The sequence below is a fragment of the Delphinus delphis genome, chromosome 5 (genome assembly GCF_949987515.2).
Source record: "Delphinus delphis chromosome 5, mDelDel1.2, whole genome shotgun sequence".
Taxonomy (NCBI): Eukaryota; Metazoa; Chordata; class Mammalia; order Artiodactyla; family Delphinidae; genus Delphinus; species Delphinus delphis.
In genome coordinates this window covers 34,606,188-34,634,180 of record NC_082687.1, presented here as the reverse complement: position 1 = coordinate 34,634,180, position 27,993 = coordinate 34,606,188, and the positions used below count along the sequence as shown (strand labels likewise).

At 32.9% G+C, this 27,993-nt stretch overlaps 1 protein-coding gene across 1 annotated transcript in view; it reads left to right on the top strand.

Moving 5' to 3' along the window:
* TLL1 (tolloid like 1) overlaps positions 1-27,993 on the top strand; it is a 258,470-nt gene that overhangs the window by 198,232 nt on the left and 32,245 nt on the right. Inside the window, exons 13-18 of the mRNA XM_060011657.1 lie at positions 5,990-6,185; positions 7,817-7,942; positions 9,018-9,178; positions 11,611-11,791; positions 20,684-20,809; positions 23,368-23,495. Coding sequence (XP_059867640.1) covers positions 5,990-6,185; positions 7,817-7,942; positions 9,018-9,178; positions 11,611-11,791; positions 20,684-20,809; positions 23,368-23,495 — 918 coding nt within the window. The remainder of the gene's footprint in view (positions 1-5,989; positions 6,186-7,816; positions 7,943-9,017; positions 9,179-11,610; positions 11,792-20,683; positions 20,810-23,367; positions 23,496-27,993) is intronic.

Sequence of the window (27,993 nt, the reverse complement as noted above, 5' to 3'; positions counted from 1 at the left end):
TAAACTATATACAAAAGTTTTTTATCTTGGTACAGTTGACCCTTGAACAACACAGGTTTGAACTGCAGGGGTCCACTTATATGTAGACTTTTTAAAATAAACATAGTACCTGTTATTTTCATTTTACAGATCTTTAAGTGTGGGGGAAAGTTTGTGTTTGATTAGAGATCACAATATATGGAATCAGAAGAATTAGGGTTTAAGTGGTGAACCTCTGCAAACTATTTCAGCCTCCTTCCCTTGGGTGAGTCATTTATCAGTTCCTTTGTTTTTGAGGCAGAGATAGCAGTTGGCGGTTTTTCAACTGTTCTTGGTTGGCATCCCTAACTCCTACGTTATTCAAGGGTCAGCTGTACTTTGTGAATTACCTGATTAAGAGTAATCCTTTAATTCCTTTAAATATTTTATATTAGTTTGAGTTAAGTAGACTAGTCTTTGTGAATGAACTAGGAAGCCAAGACAAGATCTTAATTAGTTAACATTTTAATGCTTGCCCTGCACTATTTTTGGATATTTGGCTAAGAATATATATTGGTTAATGACTGTATAAGAGAATATGACTATATAAGAGCTACTATATAAAGTAGCTCTTCAGAATTATAGTTTAGGCTATCATTCTGCTCTGAAAGATTAGATTAAATAAACTTGCCCAAGGTCACACAGTTCTTAATTGGTAGACTGTGAGTGATACCAATTCCATGGCCTGGCACTCTTACACCCAGATCTTGGTAGCAGAATGAGGCATCTAATTCTCTCATGGCAATAAATTCTTTCCCATCATAACTATTGTCATTTGTACATTTGAGTTGTTTAATCAATAAATGCCTGTCAGTCAGGGACATGTCTGTTTATTCATCACTGTTTATATACTATCAAGTATATATTTATTATCTGGTCATCACAGGTTTTCAGTAAATATTTATTAAATTTATGACTTAAAAATAATTGTGTCATGAAGGGAAAAAAAATCAAATGGCAGCATTGAGAAAACTGAATCATATAAAAGTAGACCTAACCCAGCCTTATGGTTTTGATTTTCACATGGTTGAGCATTTTGATTTTTCTCCTCCATTTTTGAGCTCTAATTGTATACATATCAATATTCATTAAGTATTAAATAGTAAAAATAAAACTAATACTAATTAATAAAATATTAAATATGACAGTGATACATTTTAAAATAATCTATTAAACTTTTTTCCTTTTTATTTAAAATTCTTTTTGTCATAGCATTTATTACTTAAATTTACTGTATTTTTCTCATTATTAAAATTAATTTATTTTTAATAATAAATGCTAATCTTGATTGTTTTTGTTAGTCATACTTTTCTTTAACATTTTACCCCAAAGCAAAAAATAATGACTTAGCATTGTTCCAAATGTATAGAACTTTAAGTTATATTATCTATAAAAGTTAAATCATTTATGGAGTTGATAGTATGAATTATAGTTTGAAATTACATTCTAACACTCATAGAAGACTTTTTTTTATTACTATTTTATTACTATTACCATCTTAACTATTCTTTAAGTGTATGACACAGTAGTGTTAAGTACATTCACACTGTTGTGTAATCAACCTCCAGAACACTTTTCATCCTGCAAAACTGAAACTCTTTACCCAGTAAGCAACAACTTCCCATTTCCCCGTCCCCCCAGCCCCTGGCAATCACTCTTCTGCTTTATGTCTCTTTGAATTTGACTATTCTGGGTACCTCATGTAAGTGAAATCATACAATATTTGATTTTTTGTGTCACTTTTTAAAAATTTCACTTAGTGTAATATCCTCAAGGTTCATCCATGTTATAGCACTTGAAAGGATTTCCTTCCTTTTTATGGCTAATATCCCATTTTATGTATAGACCACATTTTGCTTATCCATTCATCCACTGATGGACATTTGGATTGCTTCCACCCCTTGGCTATTATGGATAATGCTGATATGAACATGGATGTACAAGTATGTCTCCAAGACCCTGCTTTCAATTTTCCAAATATAATACCCGGAAGTGGAATTGCTGAATCATATGGTAATTTTATTTTCAATTTTTCAGGGAGTACGGGAGAGTTTTACTGAAACTATTACCTAGAAACTTTGGAGTTTTCAGAGGTTTTTACAAATAAGTAGGTATTGCAGTAGATGTTTTTGCAATGTTATATTTATTTGGAAATTTGATTGTAAAATGAAAGCAAAGTGTGTGAATGGTCCCTGAGCCTGGGTATGGTATCTTGCTCCAGGGCTGGCATTCCTTCAGTCTTAGAGCTCCCCCACATGCACTGACCACAAAGCTCTGCACTGGTTGGCAGTGTTAGAATGAGAGGCTGATTACTTTAGGTTACTTTTAATTGATTTTAGTTCTTGCTAAATAAAGTAACTCAGCTTTTTGATGCTTCCTCTCTAACCTGCCAGTAAAGACATGGACCCCCCACACTTAGTAATGAAATGTAATATTAATCCCTTCTGGCTAAGCTTTGTACTTATTCTTCTTTCTTTGTGTACTTGGATTTACTTCCAATATCATTTATATATCAGTTTTCTAAAGCAATCTTCAGAGCTTAATGTCACTTTCACTGTTTTCTTTATATACATATTAGGTCTGTTTACGTTATGATAAACTTGCCACATTCCTATATGGTTTGTGTTCTGATTACCTTAAAGTCTGTAATAAATCAGCATTATCATTACCAAACATATTTATTACATGTCCATGCTTTAAATCAAGAAGAGACTGTTTTTCCTTTTCTTTTTTTTATGAATTACTGACTTTGGTGTTCTTTTTCTCATGGTACCTAAGGTTACTGGCATAACATCAATGAACTTATCCACTTTTTAGCTTCAACCATATTTATTTTTTCAACTATATTTATACTAATTGATAGAGTAATCGATACTGCTGGAGAAAATGTTACACAAATAACATAAAATAACTCAAACTCTCATTTGTGCTCACCATCATTACTGTTATGTGGATGTAGTTGAAGAGGTATAATTATAATTAACACCAATAGAGAAGATTTATTGTGCTGGTATTGCAATTAGGATTAAAATAATTAAACTGGAAAAACATGTAAACAAAGATTATGGAGGTCATTGATATGATATGTAGGTCAACAACCATGGCATTTACTATGTGAGACTACAGTGTATATTTCTATTGTTTTATCCCTAATACCAGGTGCATAATACTTAATATATAAGTAATATGTAATTCATAAATAGGTACTGGTGAAATAATCCTAAAATTGGTCATTTTTATTCATTTTACCCATGAGATATTTACACTTTGTGTATCATATAAAATATTTAAAGCTCTAATTTTTACAACGTAACCAGTGAATATACTATAAATTAAAATTTAAAGAGTATTGTTTAACTGTTAAAGGAACAGAGTGAGTTTTATATACAGGGAAATACCCGCTATCCTATATCCTTTTTTTTTTTTTTTTTTTTTTTTTTTTTTTTTTTTTTTTTGTGGTACGCGGCCTCTCACTGTTGTGGCTTCTCCCGTTGCGGAGCACAGGCTCCGGACGCGCAGGCTCAGCGGCCATGGCTCACGGGCCCAGCTGCTCCGCGGCATGTGGGATCTTCCCAGACCGGGGCACAAACCTGTGTCCCCTGCATTGGCAGGCGGACTCTCAACCACTGCGCCACCAGGGAAGCCCCTATATCCTTTTAATTACTGATCATATGTAATTTTTTTCAACAGTGTCTCTCGTTTTCTTCGTACTGTAATTTTCAAAAGCAGTAATTTCTTCATAAATAGTAATTAAAAACCCATTTTAATTAACCTTCTTATTTTTTACTCTGGTATGGCTGTTGATATGAAGCAACGTGATTTTTTTTCTATTAATTAACTTTCCATGGCAAGCAGCTACTTTCTTCATTGTGTGTTCTCACTCCCTTTCTTCTTCTAACTTAGCCTTTTCCCCCTTTCCAAAATAATTCATGAGTTGCAAGCATTTCATTCTGTGCTGCTCAAGCAGGTGAAGATAGATAGGTTGACTTGCTGAGACCTTCGGTTATTTTTCCTACAGTTTTGTTGTTTGTTCAGTTTTGCTTACCCTTTTATCAAGTTGTACACCCTGAGAGTTTTAGATGTTATTTTATATGTCCCCTTAACCAATGAATAGACTTTGGCCATCTGGAAATGTTCTCATATTTATAGAGAACTCTGATTTTGAAGGGACTGTATTAAAGACTGAGAGAAGAAAGTGTGTTATAGCTGGTCAGATTGGCCTTGTCACCCCAGTGACTAATTTTGTTCCTAGTGAGACTGCTAGCTCTCCCTCACCTCTCTATTTAACAGCTACTGTCTCAAAAGTATGCTTTAAATAATGAGATATTTTTAATGTTAAATATTTTCCAATTCTTTCCCATAATTCCACACACGAAGAGAATACATTTTTAGGGAAAAATCTGGATTTATGAGTCACAATGAGCTCCTACTGATAGTAAAATTGCAACCTTCAATCCCACCACCCCCACTGCTCATACTTCCTATCTTGTTTCACTTTGTATTCTTCCATAGAATGTATTATTTTCTAATATTTTATGATTATTATTTACCTTGTTTATTGTTCCTTTGCTCTCTACCCACCAGTATAAGCTCCAGCAGGGCGAGGCTCTGTTATTTTGATGAATGATGCATACTAAGCAGTGAGAAGAGTGCACAGAACAGAACCAGCACTGAATATTTATTGAAGAAATAAATGAATCCTGATTTGTGATTGGGAAAAGGGCAGCAGCAAATGCAGTACTTAGTTCTAACCAAATCTGCTTCAAAATCTATTTTTTTCTGTTTGTCCTTATGCTGCCTAATTTGAAGACTATCATTGTTAATGTATTGACAAATCAGGAAATGACTTCTTCAACCAACTATACCAGAAGTTTCATGCATACAGGTTGTAGTTCATAGAATGAATGTGTTCCCTGACATTCATTCTGTAATAGGAGAATTCCATAAATTAGTGAATTGTATGTTGAATGTTGGTTGACAACATGTGATACTTTTCATGGTTTATAATTATAGATGTCAGTGCTTTCCGGCTTCAAATACCTAATAAGTAGTTGACTCTATTAAGACTTCAGAGTTAGGGCCCATTTTCTATGAAAGAAACAAAAGCAAGAATTTATTTAGAAATTGTCTTACAATTTATAAAACAATTTGTAAATTTTGTTTTGTTTTTTGTAGAAGTTTAGAGCTAAAACAAAGGTCTACAAACATTCACTTCTTCATAAAGCCAATAGTCTGAGCTAGTATTTGCATTTAGTTGTTTAGGAAAGAGATTGAGTACATCCAGGGTGCACAGGTCAAGAATAATGTGTTAAGGTAAAAGTCTCATCTAAACATGCCTGTTACCCTGAGAGGGGCAGCCAGTGCTAGTTCTACAATGGAGTAGTCTTCCCACACAAAGCTATGCTAACTATGGATAAAGGATTTCATAGACTAGGAAGAAATGTAATCCCCATGTTATCAGATTTTGCTTCAAAAAGATATGTATAACCTAAAATAGTGCAACATTTGTCAATAATATGAATTCAGCCACTCTATTGAAAAAATAATGATTTTTTGATCAACTATGAGCAATTTTTATAACTATGTTTCAGAACAAATTATGCATTGTTTATAGCATATCTAGCCCAGATTTCTAATGATAATTATTAGTCTGGATTCTCTTAAATTCTATTTTCCAAAGAATTACTACTTGTATTTTTATTTTATTTTAAAAGGCAGTTAACTTCTATTGATCCTAGTGCATGTAGATGCACTTTTTCATAGATTTTTTTTCCTCTGTCTCTCTACCAGAATAATACATCCTTTATTCATGGACAGTGTAGATATTACCATACACACTCAACAGAAATGCTCTCTTTTGGTATAAGTAATATGGCCATGTTAGTACTATGGCACTGAGAATACATGATACTTTTTTATAGAAATTGTTTTGTCTATTAATGAGATAGATCACATATTTTTACTATTACAGATTGAGAGACATGACAACTGTGCCTATGACTACCTAGAAGTTCGAGATGGAACCAGTGAAAATAGTCCTTTAATAGGGCGTTTTTGTGGTTATGATAAACCGGAAGATATCAGATCTACCTCCAATACCTTGTGGATGAAGTTTGTTTCTGATGGAACTGTGAACAAAGCAGGGTTCGCTGCCAATTTTTTTAAAGGTAACTTGAAATCATTTAAAGTGGAAGATTTTCTCTGTCAAGGATAAATGTGGTATTTATCTTTGAGTTAGGGGAGAAATAAAGTAATATTGAAGATTGACGTATGCACTATTCATAAAGATATTTTGATGGTTTTTGATGGAATAGTTTACTGGTTATAAAACTGGAATTTGGAGATTTGTAGCACAGGGTAGGAACTCCATTAGGATATTCTACCACCTGTTTTTTAGGAAATAGTCAAAATCCAGAAATATACAGACAAGAGGAAAATATTTGCAATGTAATCAACAAAGGGTTCATAACCAGAAGGGGATTACTGATATATAGTTTATCAATTTATTTCCAGGTGGCAGCATCTAAACCATCCCTTAGAGAATAGAATTCTGTCACATTAGAAATAATGTATGGCCTCCTTAGTAGAACATTCTGATCCCTAAAATGTCTTTTTGACATTATTGCTGATCAGCTTTAATTTTGAATTGTATAAGCAAATTTTAGTTTATTTTCATGTCCCATGTTTGGTGTGTATTCCTCAGGTAAAAAGAAAGCTATTTTAGTGCAAATAATAACATCAGATTTGTATTTTGAAAATTCATAGGCACTTAGGTTAAGTGTGTTATTATAGAATAAAATTCTTTTATGTGAAGAGAAAATAAATTTTCTCTATAATAATTTTTAAAGAATAAGTGATGGATTCAGTAGTGTATGTCAAAATTTAGTGTGAATAATATCTAGATATTTTCATTATTCAAAGAGCAATAATATAATTGATTTTTCCTGAGCATTACTTAGATGCTCACCATTTGAACTGAAAGGCAGAGAACCTTGGCACTTCTACTATATGTATTCCAAGTATACATTAAATTGTTCATTTACATGGTTTAAATCTTCTCTATGTTATATTTTACAGTAGAAGAAACATATTTTAAGAGTCTCTCTCGTGATGTTTGTGTATTTGCTTAACAAAATGCCTAGTCTTTGGATGATACATAATTTCTCCAGAGAATATTGTTTGCTGTTTTCCTAACTCACAGTAGGTTATTCCTAAAGAGTGAGATTATGGAGTACCTTGTAATATGTGTTTTTTAAACAGTATATATTTTTCATATGTCTATTTCATATATATTTTCATGTTACCATATACAATTAAAATAGTTTCTGTTTACAAAAATCTGGAATTATTGTATTTTCTGGATCAACATATCTATATAAAAAACAGTGAATGTTTTCAATTTAAAGAGGTCTATTAAGTTTCATAGTTTTCCTTCTTTTTAATTTTTAGTCACCATATTTTATTTCTTAATAATGATATTACTTTAAAAGCATTTCTTCAGGCTACCTAGCAAACTATACAATGAAATGAACAGGTGAATCCATGTTTTTTCAGTAAGTTTTTCTATTCCATTCTGAAAAATCTCTAGGTTTTAATAATCCTCTTTAACTTTAAAGTCAGAAAAAAACATACTGTGTCTGAGATGAGGTGATCTTCAGTTGGACCAGTCCTTCTGGTTCTTACACAATTCTTAGATTGCAGTGACATGGGTTCTTCTATGTCATCAGTCAAGGCCTTGCAAATTGTTCCTGTTCCTTCGTTGAAGAAATCAATTGTCTAATTGTCGCCATTTTTATAGAGGAAGACGAGTGTGCCAAGCCTGACCGTGGAGGCTGTGAGCAGCGTTGTCTGAACACACTGGGCAGTTACCAGTGCTCCTGCGAGCCTGGCTATGAGCTGGGACCTGACAAAAGGACCTGCGAAGGTGGGACCAGATTTGCACGTGGGGTTCCCTGCCTGAAACCCCTACCCATTTCCTTCTATCATGTAGTCTCATTCTCCTTCTCTTTTTATGCCTCCCTCTTATACTAGAATAAAATAGACACAGTTATGAAGAAAATACAGTATCTTTAAAACACAGGACATTGTATTCCAGATAATAATGAAGTTATGTGGCTGTTATTTCCACATGACTACTAAAAATAAATACACTTTAGAAACTTACCAAATATGGTAAACCTGAGATTACAGGTAGTTTAAAAAATATGTTTATAAATATAGTAATATTTATATTAGTTAACATACATATCCACATATACATACATATGCCTATATATTCAAAGGCAATTCAAGAGACCAGTTACTTTAGCTAACTCTTGACTCCCTAGGAATTAATTAGGAACTGTGTACAATATGTTCATTTCACTTAACTTGCTTTTGAAACCCTAACTTTCCTAATTTCACTATCAATAAGAAAGAGAGGTAACATAAATAGTACCTCTTTTAAATAGATCATCCAAAAGAGAAAGAAAACCAGTTGCTAAATGGAGTTTTTGCAATAACAAATATGCTCTATTTACTATAGTTTACCTTGCCTTCTAGCTCAAGTAACTCCTTCCTTGTCTTGGAAAAAAAAAAAGAGTTTGGGGAAATAAACAATTGATTTTGGTCTTAATACATCATGCTGTATTGTACTTTACCTATACCTTTTTATTAATTCTCACAACAATCGTGTGGTGTAGGTATTATTATACACACTTAAAATATAAGAAATCTGACCCCCAGGTTTCTTTATATTGCTCGCCCAACTTTGAAGCGATCTAAAGTGTAAAGCCATCATTTTCTTCGCTCCATATCTACAAAATAACACTTTATAAATTGGATTAGATGATTAAAATAGTGGTACTAAAGATTAAGGAATAGAGACTGCAGCTTTCTAGATTTCAAAAAATCCAGAAGATGGTTGAAATTTAATACTGAGATGTTTGATTATCAATGGAAAGGTGCTAAGAAGAGGGTAGATTTATTAGGGGAAACCTTTCCCTTTTCTTTCTTTTTAGCGGCTTGCGGAGGACTTCTTACAAAACTGAATGGCACCATAACCACTCCAGGGTGGCCCAAGGAGTACCCTCCCAACAAACACTGCGTGTGGCAAGTGGTGGCACCAACACAGTACAGAATTTCTATGAAGTTTGAGTTTTTTGAATTGGAGGGCAATGAAGTAAGTGAATAATAAATATATTTTTTTATAAAGTGTTTTAGGAATCCCTAAAGACAATCTGGTAAACTAAAAAAAAAAGAGAGCAAGAGAGAAGAAGAAAGAAAGAAAGGAAGGAAGAAGGAAGGGAGGGAGGAATGAAGGAAGGAAAAAAGGAAGGGAGGAAGGAAAATTGCAGTAGTACAATAGTATAAATGCTGTAGTCTTTCTTTGCTCTATTTCTCATTTCTGCAACTGCTTATAATTCCTGCTGGCATTGGATGATATTTTAGACTGTCTCTGGGAGATTGAAAATTACCCCCCAGCATTTTCCTGATTTATTAAAGTACTACGAAAATATTAGGGTAATGTCACGTAGATTTTTCTAGAAAAAATAAACCAAAATTCACTTGTTGAGTCATAACGAAAATACCTTTTTGGGAAAACCTGGTATATTTCACTTGTGTAAATGGGTATATTTTCATTATATAAGTAGTTTTTCATTATGAGTATGCTTATGGTTCACAGATAAAGTGAGAAAGAGAAGAAGAAAGAAATATTTTTAACCTCAATAAAACATGTATTTAGTTGATACTATCTTCCCTTTGACTTTATAGCTTACCATAGTAAATGTCCAGTTTTCTGTCTGGTGATCACTTTTAAACAAATGAAATCATTTATTTGAGAATTCCTATGTGCTGGTACATACACACCAAATTCAAATGGAATGTCAGGCCTAGAGATGACAACTTTTAGAACTGTGTCTTGTGTGATCGGTCAACATTAAGTCCAGAGAAAATGTAATAAATGTTTGTTCTATTTCAGCTTTTCTACTTTCTTTTCTTTTCTCTAACTCCCACATCCTTACTCCCAACAACTTTTTTTCCCTGTGTTTATTTTAAAATGAATGAGATCCAAAAGTGTGATAAAATTCACTCAAAAATTATTTTGTCTTTGATGTATATCTGTTGAACACTCACAGAGAACTGAGAGAACAGAAATATAATGTATCTGTGCTCCTGGACAATAATTGTTGGTAATATTTGTGGGTTTTATACCGTAATTTTGTCTTTGTGTATGTATCTTTGCTTCTTCTTTTTTCCCCTCCCACTTATCCTTCTTTCTTTTAATCATTTTTTAAAAATTCTATTTGTAGTAGTCAAGGCATTTCTATGGTTTTGAGTTAAAAAGAAGTGCAGACTTTTGTGTTGCTTAAAGAAAATTAAAATATGAAGTGTAATGCACTGATATTTCAGAGAATTGTACAATTTTAGAGTTCATTTTGAGATCTTCTTTACATCATGTAAGCTTTGTGATGGAAAAGACTGCAATTTATATTTCTTACATAATTTATCCACATAAAACATCATTTTTCTTTAATAATTACCTTAAATTTGGGGAAATATTAAAATTAAGAATGTATTTTTATAGTAATCTTAGAACAGCTTTCATATGAGCAACACATTTTGAAAATGGGAATCTCCCTGCCAGTTCTTCAATGTAATGTGAGCTTAGTATTGAATGGCTTCTACTTTCTCAGTTTACCTAAAGCTGTTGGTTGTGGCAGAATGGCATTTTGATTCACTAATTGATAGATGTTCCTAAGAAGGATAAACGTTTATGTTTACGAGGAAGAAGGGTAGATGGTTTAAAATAAATGGGGCATTGTGCTTGAAAGCATTTTTCTCATGGTAGCAGTCTTTATTCATGGAAGGAGCCTTTACAAACTCTGTAACATATCCTGGAATTCTTAAACTTATGATGAGGTTACTGTGTGGAATCCTATTAATAAAATTCTGTGCATTTTCATAGTTTAAAGTCTTGCATATTTAAAATAAAATCATGAGCAAAATCTTGACTTATAGAATACTGGGTTAAGTTATAACTTCATTGTTTTATTCATTTTACTGATATCTAAAAGGAAAATCAATATCAAACAACTTTAGCCTCGGTAACATTATCCCATCTTGTGTCAGAGCCCTCTCTAAATAAAAGTTGCAGTTGTAACAAAGTAGATAGAAAACTTATTTCATTTTTCCTAGCAACATTTTGCTTATTTATCACCTAATTAATATCACAAGAGCCAGTAATTTGAGTTGACATATTGCAAAGTACGCATCATGCCCAGAGTTCAATCATATGCTTTGTTAAACAATTATTCATCGCAGTTTTCCTTAAGTCTGTATTTTTTGGAAAATATGTATGCTGTAAATACATATATACAAGCATACATTTGTATATACATCTCTTGGGGCTATTTGGAGCAAAATTCTCTCATCTGTCTATCATGCCTTCTGCTTCATATTTGGACACTTTTCTTGATTTTTGGACCTGTTAAGTCCAGTTTGACTACCACAGGAGTAAAGAGGGAAAAACACAGTAAATTAAAAAAAAGTAAATGTCAATCATCTGATGCTCTCAAATCTGGTAATTACAGTAACCATGTTTATTTCTAGGTTTGCAAATACGATTATGTGGAGATTTGGAGTGGTCTTTCTTCTGAGTCTAAATTGCATGGCAAATTTTGTGGTGCTGAAGTGCCTGAAGTGATCACATCTCAGTTCAACAATATGAGAATTGAATTCAAATCTGACAATACTGTATCCAAGAAGGGTTTCAAAGCACATTTCTTCTCAGGTATCAGTATTCTCATGCTACATGTGTATATTACAGATTTTAAAGGTGCATTGGCTTAAATTGTATGCTATCCATTCTTCCCAGTTTTCTGTAAATGAACTTGGAGATACATAGAATGCATGAACATTTATCCTAGTTTAATACTTTTTTAAAATTGGGATATTAATAAGAATGGCCCTGATGAAATGCACCTCTCAAACACTTAGATCTTACATAAATTCTAATCAAATATTTCAAAGGCTAGTAAAAATAACACAAAATTATTATGGTAATATTTTCACACAGTGACTTTATAAGTAGATAGCGATAATGATACCAGACTTCCAAAAAGTGGCAGACTTTTTCAAAATTATCTTTGTCTTTGGAATATGTGGTCTCATTTTAGCAACATATTTTTTATTCTTACTGCTTAGCAACATGTTTATTATTCCTCTTCTTACTATTAGATATTCATTCTTTTTATTAAGCAGACGTTAAAAATCATACTTTACCTCATCATTATAGAAATGATTGCAGTAAGAGACCTAGAAATATGGAAATTATAATTTTAATAAAAATAATATATTATTGGATACATTTAGCAGTTGACATGTCTACATTTGGAATTTAATGTTTAGTTGAACCAACTCACATTGAAAATTCCCTCTTAAAGAGCTGAAGTTTGATTAAAGGTCCCTAAATTTTAAGAAACTAGATAGAAACATCAGTGAAATGCCCTTATTTTCCCAATTTCAAAATTGTTCCTTTTAAAAATATTACTCTGAAACTTCAAAATTAGATAAAATTGTAATAAGCCTTGCTAGATATAGCAATCTATTCTGCCTGAAAGACTGGCAAGCAATGTAAAGCAACTGAATTCCAATTATATTTTAATATCAGGTAATTTAGATTGAGTTAATTCAAAGTCTATTTATTCCAGTCCCCATGTATTTAAGATTAATGAGATTTACAGTGCCTGGGGTTTGTTTGGGGCTTTCAGTGTAATTGAAATTAATGGTTCACAAGTTCCATTGAGGTCCAAGTCATATAGGAAAGTACATTTAAAATACAATGGATCTTGGCTCCCTTGTTCTCATTCCCTTCCTTCCCTCAGATTTAATTGCCTTTTAAAAGTTCTTCTCAGATATAGAAAACAAACTAGTGGTTATCAGTAAGGAGAGGGAAGGGGGAGAGAGGCAAGATAAGGGGAGGAGATTAAGAGGTAAAAACTATTATGTATAAAATAAATAAGCTGCAAGGATGTAATGTACAGGGAATATAGCCAATATTTTATAATAACTTTAAATGGAGTATAATCTATAAAAATATTGAATCACAATGTTGTTTACTTGAAACTAATACAACATTGTAAATCAACTATACCTCAATATAAATAAATAAATAAATAATAAAAATTATTCTCAGGCATTCATTTAAGATTTGTTATTCAAAGTAGCATTTTAATATACTATTTTAATGAAAGGAAGACTTCCTTAGACTTTACTATTCTATAAATATTATGCAGTTTACAAATTTTAGGTGATCCAGTGTTTAGAGATAAGACTTCTTATCTTAGAACCACCTAAATATTTATTTTAAAAATTAAAATTATAAGGTGAATAGGTTTTATTATATTATTGATATTCAGGATCCTATACTTTAATCACTCATTTTATTTAATAAAACTTTTTTTAAAAGATGCATGCTACATATACTGGTGACAAAGTATAAGTAAATTTAAAGTTCCCCAGAGTATTTAAAATTTGTTATCTGATATTTCTGTTCAGGCAAAACTTCCTAAATTCTAAAGACAGGTTATTAGTCTGTGTCTTTAGGACAATAATATTGTTAAGTAAACTGAACAATGAAGTTCAGGGAAAATTACCCAAACTCTCATGTTGTAGCTATCATTCTGAGAACCTATTATGCAGGCATACATTATGTCTTTAATAATCAAAGTAAAACTGTAATATTCTAAGTGTTCAGTGTCACAAAGTATTTAACCCCAGTTCATCTTGGGTTCTGTTCTCTTAACCATAAGAGATGATCACATCCTTTGCAAATAGCATTAGTTATGTGTTATGTTCAACATATCTGTGACCTGGAAAAAAATAGATATACTTTTAACTTCTTTATTGGATTATTATTTTGTAAAGTCCAAGATAATTAAGTATAAACATTCAGTGTTTTCTTTTTGATTCATTGAAAAGTCTTGGCAGTTTGTCAGATTCATATTTAAAATACTATAGTCCTGGATAATTAATTAGATCTATTTTACATTTAAATTCTTGGGAGTTTCTGCTAGTGGGGAAGATGTTTGCTCAGGAAAAGGGAAGATAAAAACATATTTCTTTTGTACAATAAAGAGATGGCAGTGTTACTTAATGTCCTGATTATGATCATCTTACCAAAACATAATTTACAAAAGATCACCCATTGTAATATATAGATTCTATTCACATTGAAAATATCATTTTAGAGTTCTAATAATGCTATAAGTGTAATTGTGTGTTAAAAGTCAAATAACTCATCGTATCTATTAGAAAGTAAGCATGTAAATCATGGGGATATTGTATTTCACAAACAAAATTGAAGGATTATTTTATGTTAAAATTCACTCTTGGGGATTTGATAAAACACATTACTGCATTAATTGTGACAAATTCTTTAGAAATAAATTTAGCATAGGAATCAAAAATTATTACAATGACTAATCTGTTTGCTCAGAAATTCAATTCTTGGGACTCTTTCATAAAGAAATATTTCAAAATCTGGAAGAAAGATTTTCAATATACTGTGATGGTGACAGAAATTTTAAACAACCTTCAAATGCACTGTGTGAGCTCTTCCATACCATAAGGACGGTTTAATGATTTCATGGTGTAAAAAGTTGTATATGATAAAATATTAATGGAAATCTAGATATAAAGCTATATGTGCACTCTGCATACAGCTAAGCACGTGGGTGGGAACAGATCTGAACGATGCTATTTAAAAATCCCAAGAATGTTTGTGTTAAGGTGAAAAGATAGTGCAGTGTAGTTTCTCCACAATTTTTCTCAGTTTTCATCTGATTTAAATATAAAAATAACTTTAAAAGGAAAACACACATCATATTTCTACCTATCTTTTACCCCAAATATTTTCTAGATTTGAAAACACTACCTAATAGACTTTGATCTTTGAGAGTGAAATTTTTAAATCCATCTATTTGTTAATTAGTTAATAAATATTAATACAAATTAATAATATTAATGCAAATGTTTTGAATGAGTTAAAGCTTCTAATTTTTATTTTTATAGTTAATTTATAATATCTTATAGACAATTGAATAAATGTTTGCTGTATTGTGTATGTTAATCCAGAAACATTTGATGGAGACAAGCTTTTTTTTTAACATCTTTATTGGAGTATAATTGCTTTACAATGGTGTGTTAGTTTCTGCTGTATAACAAAGTGAATCAGCTATACATATACATATATCCCAATATCTCCTCCCTCTTGTGTCTCCCTCTCACCCTGTCTGGAGACTTAATCTTAAGTGGTTCTGTTTATAACCAGTTTTCTAAAAAGTTTAGAAGTGATTATGAATTTATGAAAACATAATGAGAAATATAGCATGTTTAGCTATTTTTTCAGCATACTTTTTCTCAGAAATATTATCAAGAAATTCAATTTAAAAAGAAACAATATTTATTATAAGTGATTTCATATATTTTGTAAAGGAAAGCTATTTAAAAATAACTTCTAGCTGTCTTGCAACTAAGTGATACATCAAGGAAGAAAAAACACAAGGAAATGTATTTAGATTTTTAATGAATATAATGAAATAAACTTTAGCATTATTTTAAAAACTACAATTATTTAATGAAATAATCATACTGAGATTTTACTTATTTTTGCACATAGCCTCTGATTTTAAATAAGCACTTTGTAGACCTAAGAAATGGAATTGGAAGAATGACACTAAGAACTTATTAGTAAAATAATTAATACAGATTTCTGTCACTTCCATGCACATCAAAGCAAGAAACCATCACATAAATTCTTATTTAATGTCTTAAATTAGTCATGAAAAATGCTGTAGCTTGAAAATCTAGAAGTGATTGGTTTATACAGCAGAATATCCACAAGCTCCTCTATAAAAATTAGTGTCATATAGTTCTGATATTAAGGGTATGTTATAAAGCAATATAATGAAATAATATGAAAGTAAATAAGGAAATTACAACTATAAAAGTAAGGCTATTTGAACATGATGTAAAATTACATGTCTATTAAATTTTTTATGTAATTCAGAATATAATGGCATAGGCATTTTCTAGAAGAGATCTGGTTCAACAATATAATACTGCTATTTTCTTGGAATGAATGAGGTTTGTTTATAGATTAACAATAATTACTTTACTTTTATGATAGTAAAACCAAACTTAATTTTATGTGATGTTATATTTGAACACAAGTATACAAATCTGCATAAGTATACATGATATAGTTTACTTATTTTAAGTGATTAAGCAAAATTAACTGTATTCTACTCAGAACAAAATTATTTTTCTTTAAATAGGTTAAACTTAAAGGAAATATTAGTAGGATTTTATGCATGTAAAAGCAGCAAAATTTGGGAAACTGGACTTTTAATTTAATCACACTGTTCATTATTTGGGAACAATGTAACAAATAACTTCAGGCAGTGAGAGCTGCACATAGACATTCCACCTTCTTTAGGCAACCTGGTAGTGGTGAAAAGACTCAATGATGACTTGAAGGATAACCTCATTAAATGGCAGTCCTCCTCACGGGTAACTTAATGGGAACGTGATCCTTTCCTGATGGACCCAGTGACCTGCACAGTAGCAGAAATGCAGTAAAACCCAGATTTCTTGATTCCCAGTTTATTTCTGTCTGTAGCAAATATAGGAGTCAGATAAAATGATTTGTGTGATATTTCTACCTCTGTATTCAAGTGATTTCAACTGACCTGCTCCTCGTCTTATCTACCTTTCAGTGTTTATAGATATTTCTTTACATTGTTCCTCCTGTACACCATTTCTTTCATGGAATGGTCATAGGTATTTTTAGAATAAATTCAACCTGATATTATTCTAACAAAACATTAAATATTAGTGTGATTAATTTCAAATAGAGCTCTCCTATGATTCTGAATCCTGTTCCAAGTTTCATGATAAATGATATTTAAATATTTGCATGTTTTAGAAAGATCAAATTGTCTGTCGTTGCTCTCAGTAGAGCTTATCAGAGGTCTTTTGAAGGTGATTATTTTTTCAACAGTTTTGTGTTGACACCTGTGTGTGTCTTGTATGCATGCACACATGCATGGGGTGTATGTGTGTATGCATGAATGTGTGTGATCTGTTTATTTTATATTTGAGCATTTATTGTAAGTATATCTGCTCATGTGTTTCTGTTCTGGTGCGTGGACCCTTTACTTCTTTTTCCTACAGACAAGGAAGCTTTCTGCAAAGAGAAAATTTTTATTTTTGAATCTTGCAAGAACTTGATACAGGTTGCCACTTCAGTCCCATCCAGTATGTATTATTCATAGACTAATGGCCTCTTACAGTCTCAAGGATACTCTGCAGGCCTCTGATGGGAAAATGCCACTTCCTTTTTCCATAATAATGGATGTTTCCTTCATCTAGCATGAAGGAATGGAAATCAGATATGTCCATTCCAAAGAAGGAGGCTAATTTCCACCTGCAAAGATTAAATGTTTTGATTTCTACTCAATAAAATGTTTGTTTCTCTTACTAATAAAAACTATTTTTTAAATTCCATGCCTATAGTATGAAAATGTTAGAAAATTTCAAATGAATCATTGATAGAATTCTCAATTATTGAATTTGTTATGCAGACTTTCTGAGAAATTTTTAGAACTCTGCAACCTCCTTCCTTCTCTCTTTCTTTGGATTTTCATTGTTCAAAATATTAGTAGTTTGTGTCCTAAGAGGAGAAAAGGAAAGAAAGTGAAAACAGAATTATATTTGCTAATAGTTTTTTTTCCTCAAGTTTGATGACCTTTTATAATAAGTTCAGAATATATTTGTGGAACTCATCTTTTATGATATTAAGTTAAATAAATAGCTTTCTTTGTTTGTGTGATATTAAAAAGTCTGGATAATTCCAAGTATTCCGATGTTTACTAAAATTTTGTCTTTTCATATTGACTATTTGGCATATGCCAGCACAATTTTAAATGCTACTTTGCTGGGGATGATGACTTTTATCTGCTGCTTTTAATTTCTATTTTGATTTGTCCAATTTTGAATTTTAGCTAAGCTTTAGATTAACCTATACATATATTCTAGCAGTGTATTTGATAACTCAATTTTAATGTGACATCACTTGTATTAAGAAATGTTTGATGCAGGGAAGAAGACAGGAAACATTTATCAACTGGAACACTGAAAAGTAATAGATACTTAGACAATATGACTATATAAAATCTTCATGCTCCTCCTCCTCTTCTTCCTCATTTTATTCTTCTTCCTCTAAAAATTATTTTTCCAGCACAATAGAAATAGGAAAAACTGGCTACAAAAAACTACTATTCAAATATGAATGGTTTCACTTTCAACTTTATTTCTCTTTACTTACTATTACTGCAAGTCAGATTATGTTCTATCAGATCTAAAGAAAATAACTCTCCTTACAAATATCACCTAGCAACATGAGATTTCCACTAGAATGAAGTTTAAATGTTAGAAATATTTTATGTTTTGGAATTGTTTTCATTATAAAATGACTGTAGGTTTAAAAATTCAGCAATACTAACTTGTGTTCTTTCTTTTAACATTTTTATATCTCTCATGTATGGTAGTCTAAACAGATCCAAATAAAAGGATGACTCAGGCAGTCCCTGCCCTGATAGGTTTGTCACTGAGCAACCTGTTTACCAGTCAATTGCAAATGTGAACTAATTTTTTCTAAATTACTTTACTTACAATTCTTAGATTTCCAAACAACCCTCAAAAATCTGGTTGACCTAGAGTACAACTAAAGTTCACTATATCAGGTTTTAAGTATACCAAGCAAACATTAGATAAATATTTTTATAGGAAATATGTGTCTATTTCAGAGTAATTCTAGCACCAGAAATTTTTAAATTGGCTCTTTCCTTTTAACAATGATGAAGTGTATTTCTGCATCAACTCATGAAGAAGTATTTTTCCAAAGCATCTTAAGAGCCCCTGGAAAGGTGTGTTAAAATAGTAAATTTAAATCATCTACTGCTTGACTGTCTGAATTAGGAAATGCAGGTAGCTGACAGCATGGTAGTAGGAAATATGGTTCACCATTCACCCATTCTGCACAGGTCATTCACAACTTACCACGTGTAATTTTCACTGTTGATACAATTAAGGTAATGGGACTTCCAAATTATGAATTTCTCTAAAATTAATTTTACAAGGCTAATTCTCTATTAATTTCTGATTTCTTATATATTTTGATGTTTGATGTTCTCTTAGAGATAAATTTTCTTTATTCTATGCTTTTTTTCTCCTCTGCTTAGCCTCCATAGTAAGTATTAAAAGTGTAATGGAAGTGTTAAGGATAGGTAGAGAACACATAAATTGCAGATATATTGATCCTGATATATTCTTTAGAACTTTGGGACTGCCTGTATGTATATGGAATATTCTTATATTGCCAATGCATGAATTGGCAATATAAGACATAGCATATATGTGCTATGTCATGTTATCAGTCTACAAAATCGGAAAAAAATAGTTACATTCATAAAAATTACTATCAGATCCTTGGATAAAAATGTCTTTCCTAAACCCATCTCCATAGGGGGAATATTGATTTGATTACAAAGGCAAAAATAACATTTGCTATTTGTGTGCCACCATGAGCTCACAAATTCTCACTAGAAAAATCAGTTCACAGTATAAATTTTGAATTCAGCCTGACCTTTGATGTGACTGTCGTGCGTCCTTTTTGTTCTCTGCGCTATGGGGTTGGGGAAGGTCTGAGTGATGTGTCATCATATGTATGTGTCAGGAGCAGAGGCCAGTATTTACTTTAAAGGACAAGCCAGTCATGGAATGATAGCTAAGCAACATAATATGGTGGCTGATACCTCTCACTGAATTGACTGTCTGCTAATATAGTTGGGATTTTTTCCCTGTAGTGAATTTGTTGTCTATTTCTTAAAGCTTGTATTTCCTATTCTGACCTTTACTTCTAGCACACTAAAAGCCTTTCTACAGAATTACTTATTAATAAACTGGTCTGCTAGAGGAGATTAGTTTAAAATATATAAATTGTTTCTTTTTTAAGATAGTCTAATGATGCCTTATTCTGTCTTGAAATATTTAAAATGTTCAGATTTATTAATGCTAAGCATAACTTCAAAGTTAATGAAAAAAATCAACTACAGTAATTATACTGAGTGATTTTTAAAAAACGATTACACACAAATCTTGGAAATGTGTTTAGCCTCTGCCTATACACCATGATTAATATAGTGAAGGATTTCCCTCCACTTAAATGCCATGATTTGCATTTAATCAAACTACTCACAATTTTTTATTTATTTTAAAAATTGGCTATAAATGTTTAGGATTAGTTGGAAAAATATTCTTTCATTTCCTTTACCCTACTCAAAACTTCTCTAGCATAGGAATGAAAGAGGACTACATGTTGTCACCCTGGTGCAAATGATCTTGGAAACAATTCATGGCACAAGGCTCCAAGCTAAAGAAGGAGTGGGTAGAACTAAGACACTAAATTTTTTGATTTTTTTTTGTTTGTTTTATGTTGAGAACACGGAAAGCTGTGACTTAGTTTACCCTTTGCCAGTGTTAACCACAACTAAATGACTCTCCTTTGATATCCTTTGTTTTTAAAGCTACTTACTAATCTATGGGGTTATCTCTTTGCTAGACAAAGATGAGTGCTCTAAGGATAATGGCGGGTGCCAACATGAGTGTGTCAACACAATGGGAAGCTACATGTGTCAGTGCCGTAATGGATTTGTGCTGCATGAAAATAAACATGATTGCAAGGAAGGTATGAAAGAAGTGTTCTTTTTTTGACAACATCTAGAATTTCATGCAGTTTGGGTAAAGCAGTCCTTCCAGGTAGAGTTAATCATATCAATGAGTGTTAAATGTTAACTGTTCAAATGTCAAAAATAAAAATACATGCAGTGTTCAAAGATCCAAGTCATACTATTGGAAACCTTGTATTACCTAAAGGTACTGCACTTCATATATGGTTGGAATTAGAATAACTTTGTATAACAGACATAGAAGCTGCTGTGATGCCATCTGGCAGCCAGAAAGGCACTACATTATCCCTCAGTCTTCACAGAACAGACCTTATAACTATCTCCATATTTAAACTTAACTTCTGCTAAATGTTTTACATTTGGTTCAATTTCCCTCCCCAAAATATCTCATATATGTGCTACATGAGTGATGTCACTTTAAATACCAGGAGTATCAAATTCAAATGCCTACCAGAAGAAAGACATTTGAAAATACTGTGCCATTTAGAGTTTTAAGTCATGGTTTTGCCCCCTCCCCAGCACACACACACACAGAAGCATCCTAGTAACTCAATAGTAGCCTACCAGTTTTTGGTCCCAAATTCTTACCATATTCCAAGGTTTTATAAAGATAATTATCTTAATCTCCTGAGCCAATATGAGCTACATGGGAACAAGAAATAGTTATTCAGGTCTTATTTCTTCCTTTGTGGGTCTGCTCCTGAATTTTCCATTTAACTTGGATTTATTACTAAGGCAGGTTTCATAACTAGTCATTAGAACATGTAGAGTGGTGGGTGCCTGACTAGAACCACAGGTAGATAGCACTTCTTTGTATTCACATTCCAATAGTACAGAATACCCTGAATTGACCCTTGTTCCATTCAGTTCCATTCAAATATGGTCATATGTCACATTTTTTTCCTCTTTATTTCACAGAGTTAATGACATTGCCCAGAATCATATGCAAGTAGGATTTTTTTCTCTTTTTACTTTCATGTATGAGCATAAACCAATGAGGTTGTGATATGTGTAACTTGGTAAAGTATTCTGATAAATCAATAGGCTGGGGAATAGGCCCAGTTATTTTGAAATGTGGAAGGTAATTCAGAAATAAAAAAGAGACAGCTTTTCAGAGTATGCATGTAGCCTGTCACTCACAGGTAGCAAATAAATTTAGATATCCAAGTCTCTCTTCATTAGAGTAAATATTTTCAAGAAAGGACTTCTTTTTAAATGGAACTATATCCAGGCACCCCTAATTAAGTTCATCTTTACTGTTAGTAAAGGGGATGGATTTTCTTTCACCACTGCTATAGTACAGGTGCCTTATACAGTTTAGCAGTGAGCCTCTTGGCTTTGTCTTATAAACTAAACTATTTGCCAGATCTGGGAGATTCCACACTTCATATGGCCAAGGCAAGGACAGGGATAATGGGATTTAGGAAACCTTGTCAAGACAGGATCCAGACTTTAAGACTACTGTCTTGCTGCATGACCCTATATAGTTTGAAAGGAGCTAAATTTCACCCTTTTTTTGTGTTCCTTGGTTAAGAATCCAAATCTCCCTATGGAAACCCGGCACAATTAAAGCAAAGGTCTAGTCGGAGAGCGTGTGCCAACAGCACAGTAATGTCAGTCATTTTGTCCTTACTGTGCAGCCCTGTAGTGCCACAAGTGTTTTTTCCATATAGTAGAGGATTTCCCCAGAGATTTCTTGGAAAATTTCACAGAATTAATTGTATTTTAGAATCGGTTACACAATACATAACAAATAATTTCCAGCCTAAGCCAGGATGTGCAGGGTGACACTTCATAAATTATATAGATAGAATACAGTCTGAGGATATTACATGCTTTTGAAGTTTGAAATTAACAATATTGGATGGTCCCCTCCAAGATGAAGTTGTTTAAATTGTAAGACCTAAAAGAAATTTCATGTTGATTGAATGACACTTTCTTAAATTAATTCAGAAGCTAGTAGCTGTTTACGTATTTTTCCCCTTAGTGCTTCATTTCACTGTGATGAAATGACAGATAATTTACTTAAGCAGCTAAAATTATGGTTTAAGCATTCAAGTGTATACTTTAACAAAGAGAGAGAGAAAATGTAAAGACATGTTTCATAAAGTGGCTTAGTGATACTAGTTAGCTATAAATGATGTTTCTGTTAATAGGAAGAAAATAACTGAAAACGACATAGTCATTTTTGTTGTGGCATTGCATTAAATATTTTGCACATACCAAGAGTTGATAGCTTTGATTGTCAATAATGTTGCTCTGTTAAAATCTAAACTTACAGATCCAGCAGTTAAAAAGAGTTCATTTTCTTGTAGACATTTATTTAATTCATTGTAAACACAATTTCATGTGAACCCAAAACCAAACATTTTCTGATTATGATAATGATTATGCAACAGGTTTACCAAAGCAGATGAATATGATACTGGAGACTAGAGTGATGATTAGTTATTGAGGAAAATCTTTCATCAGGATAGTGTGTAAACAGGCTACTTCCTTGCTGGCCCAATTCTGGGCTAGATTTCCACACTAATTGATTTTATCATTATTGGCACAGCTGAGTGTGAACAGAAGATTCACAGTCCAAGTGGCTTCATCACTAGTCCCAACTGGCCAGACAAGTACCCAAGCAGGAAAGAATGCACATGGGAAATCAGTGCAACTCCTGGTCATCGAATCAAATTAGTAAGTGAGCGTGTTGTTCTTTTTTCTGTTAAGCTGCCTGCCCGTATCTTGCACAGCTAGTGCATGGAAATAAAATAAATAAAATGAATGTTTATTTAATTGAATTGAATTAGTAGGCAGGTGGGAAAGACTTTCTTTCTTATGTTTTCCTACTAACACTAAATAAATTCCTGATTTCCTAGATCAAGGTGATAGTAATGGTAGCCATGTAGTTCTTGTACAGTCTTCTTATCCTGGATGGGATGCTTTAAAAGGCATTACCAAAATTACTACAAAACAATATGTTCTACTTCCTAATATGTTATTGAAATAATGTTTCCAAATGGAGATATAAATGAAGGAACAAAAATATCAGAAATTCAGCAAGAAAGCAATAAGTATTCACTTCAATGCAGCATAGTAAATTCTATCAGTTGTGTCAATTCTATATGACTCATATACAAAGCATATGTATTTTTATAATAAAACTAATTTTGTCTTATGGTTTATGGAATATTATTTTTGCATAATGTAGTTGCCCTCTTTAGATGAGTACCGTTATCATTAGACTTCTTCCAAATTCAAATATGAATGTAATATATGTCCTCTCTCCTGTATTCTATGAATCTTGCATTCTGTCCTGGTCATCTGACAGTACATCTTAAATTTCATTATAGGCTACAGAATACTTGAAGAGTATACTTTAAAGAAATAGAATCATAGGAATATAGAAATTTTAACAATTTTCTGAAATATGCTGTTGTCAAAAGCAGGAAGGAATGCCAACTAACAAAGTTCAGGACAGTCTAACAAGAACCATAACAAAGGACAAGAAATTGTCTTGAGAATGAGGCTACCAGTCCACTGTAGCTTACTGGACCAGTCCAGTTAATTTTGAAAGTCTGTTTGAACCCTTTCCTTCAGTGGGTTTTTTTGGTCAATAAAGACATCTTATTCATATGCAACATAATAATAATATTATTAGAGACTGTCACTGAGATATTCATATTCCTATTATGGAGTTCCTTCCAATCACTGTATTTGTAAGATATCAGTATATGACTTTTTGAAAAGAGACATCAATTCATTTCAGCCACTCTTTGGAAGGATGCTAGGTGCTAAGATAACAGCACTGTAGGATTTGATTGCTTTCCAGTCCTGTTGAAGACCCTGACTGAGATGATCACTCTCTGAAGCTTATGGGCTGAGATGCAAAGGCTGCATTCTTTTCAGCAGTGCAATAGCTAAGGCAGTTGGGAAAATGGATTTTTCTGAAGACTTTTGTGTGTGTGTGTACATCCAAGTTTCATCTGGTATCATATTCCTTCTCCCTGAAGAATTTCTTTTTATATTGTGTGTAGAGTAAGTCTGTGCAGAGTATGTATTTTATACCCAAAGATATTTTCATTGGGTATAAAATTCTAAGATAGCAATTTTGTTTTCTCAGCTGCACTTTAAATACCTGACTCCACTATTTTCTGTCCTTCATGGTTTTTAATGTCTGTGGTAAATCTTAATTTTATTCCTGTGGAAATAATGATTCTTTTCTCTGATGGCTGCCTTCAACATTTTTTTATCAGCACTTTGAATATAATGTATCTGGGAGTGTGTATGTGTGTGTGTGTGTGTGTGTGTGTGTGTGTGTCCATCTGTCTATCTGTTTAGTAATTTATCCTTCTGAGAAATCTTTGAATTTCTTGCATCTATGTTGTGATGACTGCCATGAATTTTTGAAAACTCTTGACCATTATTTCTTGACAAACTTCTCCTGCATTATTGTCTCTCTTCTTCTGGGATTCAAATTACACATATGTGAGATTGTTTCATATTATCCCATAACTCTTGAATTCTGTTATTTTTTTGCCACTCTTTTTGTCTTTAAGCTTGGGTTATTTCTATGGGCCGGTCTTCAAGTTCAATGATTGTCTATTCAGTTGTCTTAAGTCTACTTATGAGTTTGACAGAGGTATTCTTTATCTCCCTTATCATGTTTTTTTATTTCTTGAATTTCCACTTTATTTTTTAGTAGAGTTCCTGTGTATTAGTCTGCTTAGGTGGCCATAACCACAAATTGAGTGGCTAAAACAACAAAAATGTATTTTCTTACAGATCTGGAGGCTAGATGTTCAAGATCAAGGGACTGTGGGGACTGGTGTCTGGTGAGGCCTCTTTTCCTGACTTGTAGATGGCTGCTTTATCACTGTGTCCTCACTTGGCCTTTCCTCTGTGTGTACATATGGAGAGAGAGAGAGACAGAGACAGAGAGTGCATGCTCTGGTGTCTCTTCATCTTCTTATAAGGACATTATCCCTGTGGGATCTGGCCTCACCCTTATGACCTCATTTAACCTTGATTACCTCCCTAAAGGACCTGTCTCCTAACGCAATCACATTGGGTTTAGGGCTTCAATGCATGTGTTTGGCCAGGATGCACAATTCAATTCATAACACCATCTCTGCTGAAATTTCTCATTTGATAGATTAAACATAGGGGTCATGTTTGAGTCTGCTCTGTTGATTATTTTCTCGCTTAACACTGTGCTTTTCTTCTTGCCTTTTTGTGTGTCATGTAATTTTTGATTAAACATCAGACATTTTGTGTTTAACAGTAGAGACTTTATGTCTGGAAATGGTTACATCTCTTCTGTTAGGCTGTTAGTGAATGTGTGTATATGGGAAGGGATGTTGTTGAGTGAATATAGTCAGTAATTAGCTGAGTTTGGGTTGTCTTTTTCCTATGATTACCTTCAGTGAACCATTGGCTTTAATTCCTTTCTCTTAGATTGAAGGCTGGAATTTCAGATGCATTTTCTCAATGTTTCTCCTTTACCTTTAGCTTCTGCTTTCATCTCTATCACAAATTGTATCCCTCTTCACACTTTTTTCCCTCAACCAGTGATAGACTGCAGTTACACACTGCTTGGTGCTTGGTAGTCTGGTGGTGAGGACAAGGGGTTCTCTACCTTAGACAGGATCTGTTTCTAGGTCTTAGAAATAGCCTTTCTCAGTGGTCCTGCCTCTTCTCTTCCTGGCAGCCAAACTCCATCTATCTCTGGTTGGTCTTCTCTGGGAGAGTTTCTTTTCCCTCTCCCAGTTGTAGCAGGTCTCTGATATTATTGGTGTAGGCTCCTGAGTCCAAGACTTCCCCAGGGTTGGAAGTTTTATTTGTTTGTTTGTTTGTTTAAGCTTTCCTGTGGCTACAGTGGGTCTGCATGTTTGCCCTGGTGTTGACAGGTTTTCTGCTCCTCCCTCAGAGGCTTATTTTATTTTCCAGAGAAAGGTTGCAACAGGACTTCATGCTTTTCTCCCAGCAGTGACCACTTCCCCCTCCAAGCCTGCAACACCAAGAAAGGTACTTGCCTAACTCCTACTCTTCCCACAGTCTTTCTCATGAGCAGGAGATTGAAGTCCATGGAGAAGAGCCTGCAAGTGGGTGCAAACTCTTGTGTCTACAGCTCCTAGGGTGCTATACTCTAGTCCACAGCTGACCTTTACAATACATTACAATTGTAGCTGAATGCATCTAACCTAGTTATATGGCACCCAGCATCTCTTCTAGCTGTAGTCTGTCACTGGTGACATGCTCGTGTCTCATCTCTCCTTGGCAGGGGCTGAGAGTCAGTGGATTTGATACTACTTCGTTGACTAGTGACTTTGGCTCTTTGATGTGTTCAGCAAAGTTGTGATTTTTTTACTTTACATAGGTTTTCTTGCTAGGGTAGAAGGAACACTAGTCCCAGTTTTCTATATCCAAGGGGAAATAGAACTCCTAATATACCTTAACTCGAAAAAATGTCAATAATTTATTTTTTCTCAATTATATACCTTTCAGTTTATTGAGCATCCCTTTCAACTCTAGGACAGTCTGCTTCTTTACAAATTACAGGCAAATATTCCACTTGAAGATCAGGAGAGTCTGTTCAACAATGGTCATACATGCTAGTATCCTAAGAAGATAATTTTTGGAAGGAAAGGAGCTTTAATGCAACTATTGATCTTTGTTTTAAGTATTTGACTTTGTGATCTTTGTAGAAGTAGTTACAGTCTAAGCCAGAATATTAACAGGCATCAGAATTAACCTGGAAGACTTGTTAAAACACATTTTTGCCACTCCAAGTTTTCTGAATCAGAGCGTAATATTGATTCCACTCTCTTATTTCATTAATCATGTTTATATAAAACCTGACTCACAATATCACTCTAACAATCAGGATCAGTAGAAAGTGTGTTGTAACAGATTAGCTACCAACTTCAAGTGATATTTTAGTTCTATACTTTTTAACTCTTACCATTTTGACATTATTGTTGCTTACGTTTACTATTTTGTCTCCCTCCTTGTAATACAACTGTTAATGAATCTTACCTACTTTAAAACTGAAACCACTGTCTGTTACGGATCTCAGCCAATGGACATTTGGCCAGCACTGTTTGTAATATTCAAACCATTCAATTACCTACCTATATGTTTTGACATTTATTAGACAGATTTGATCAAGAAGATATATTGTTTAAAATAAATG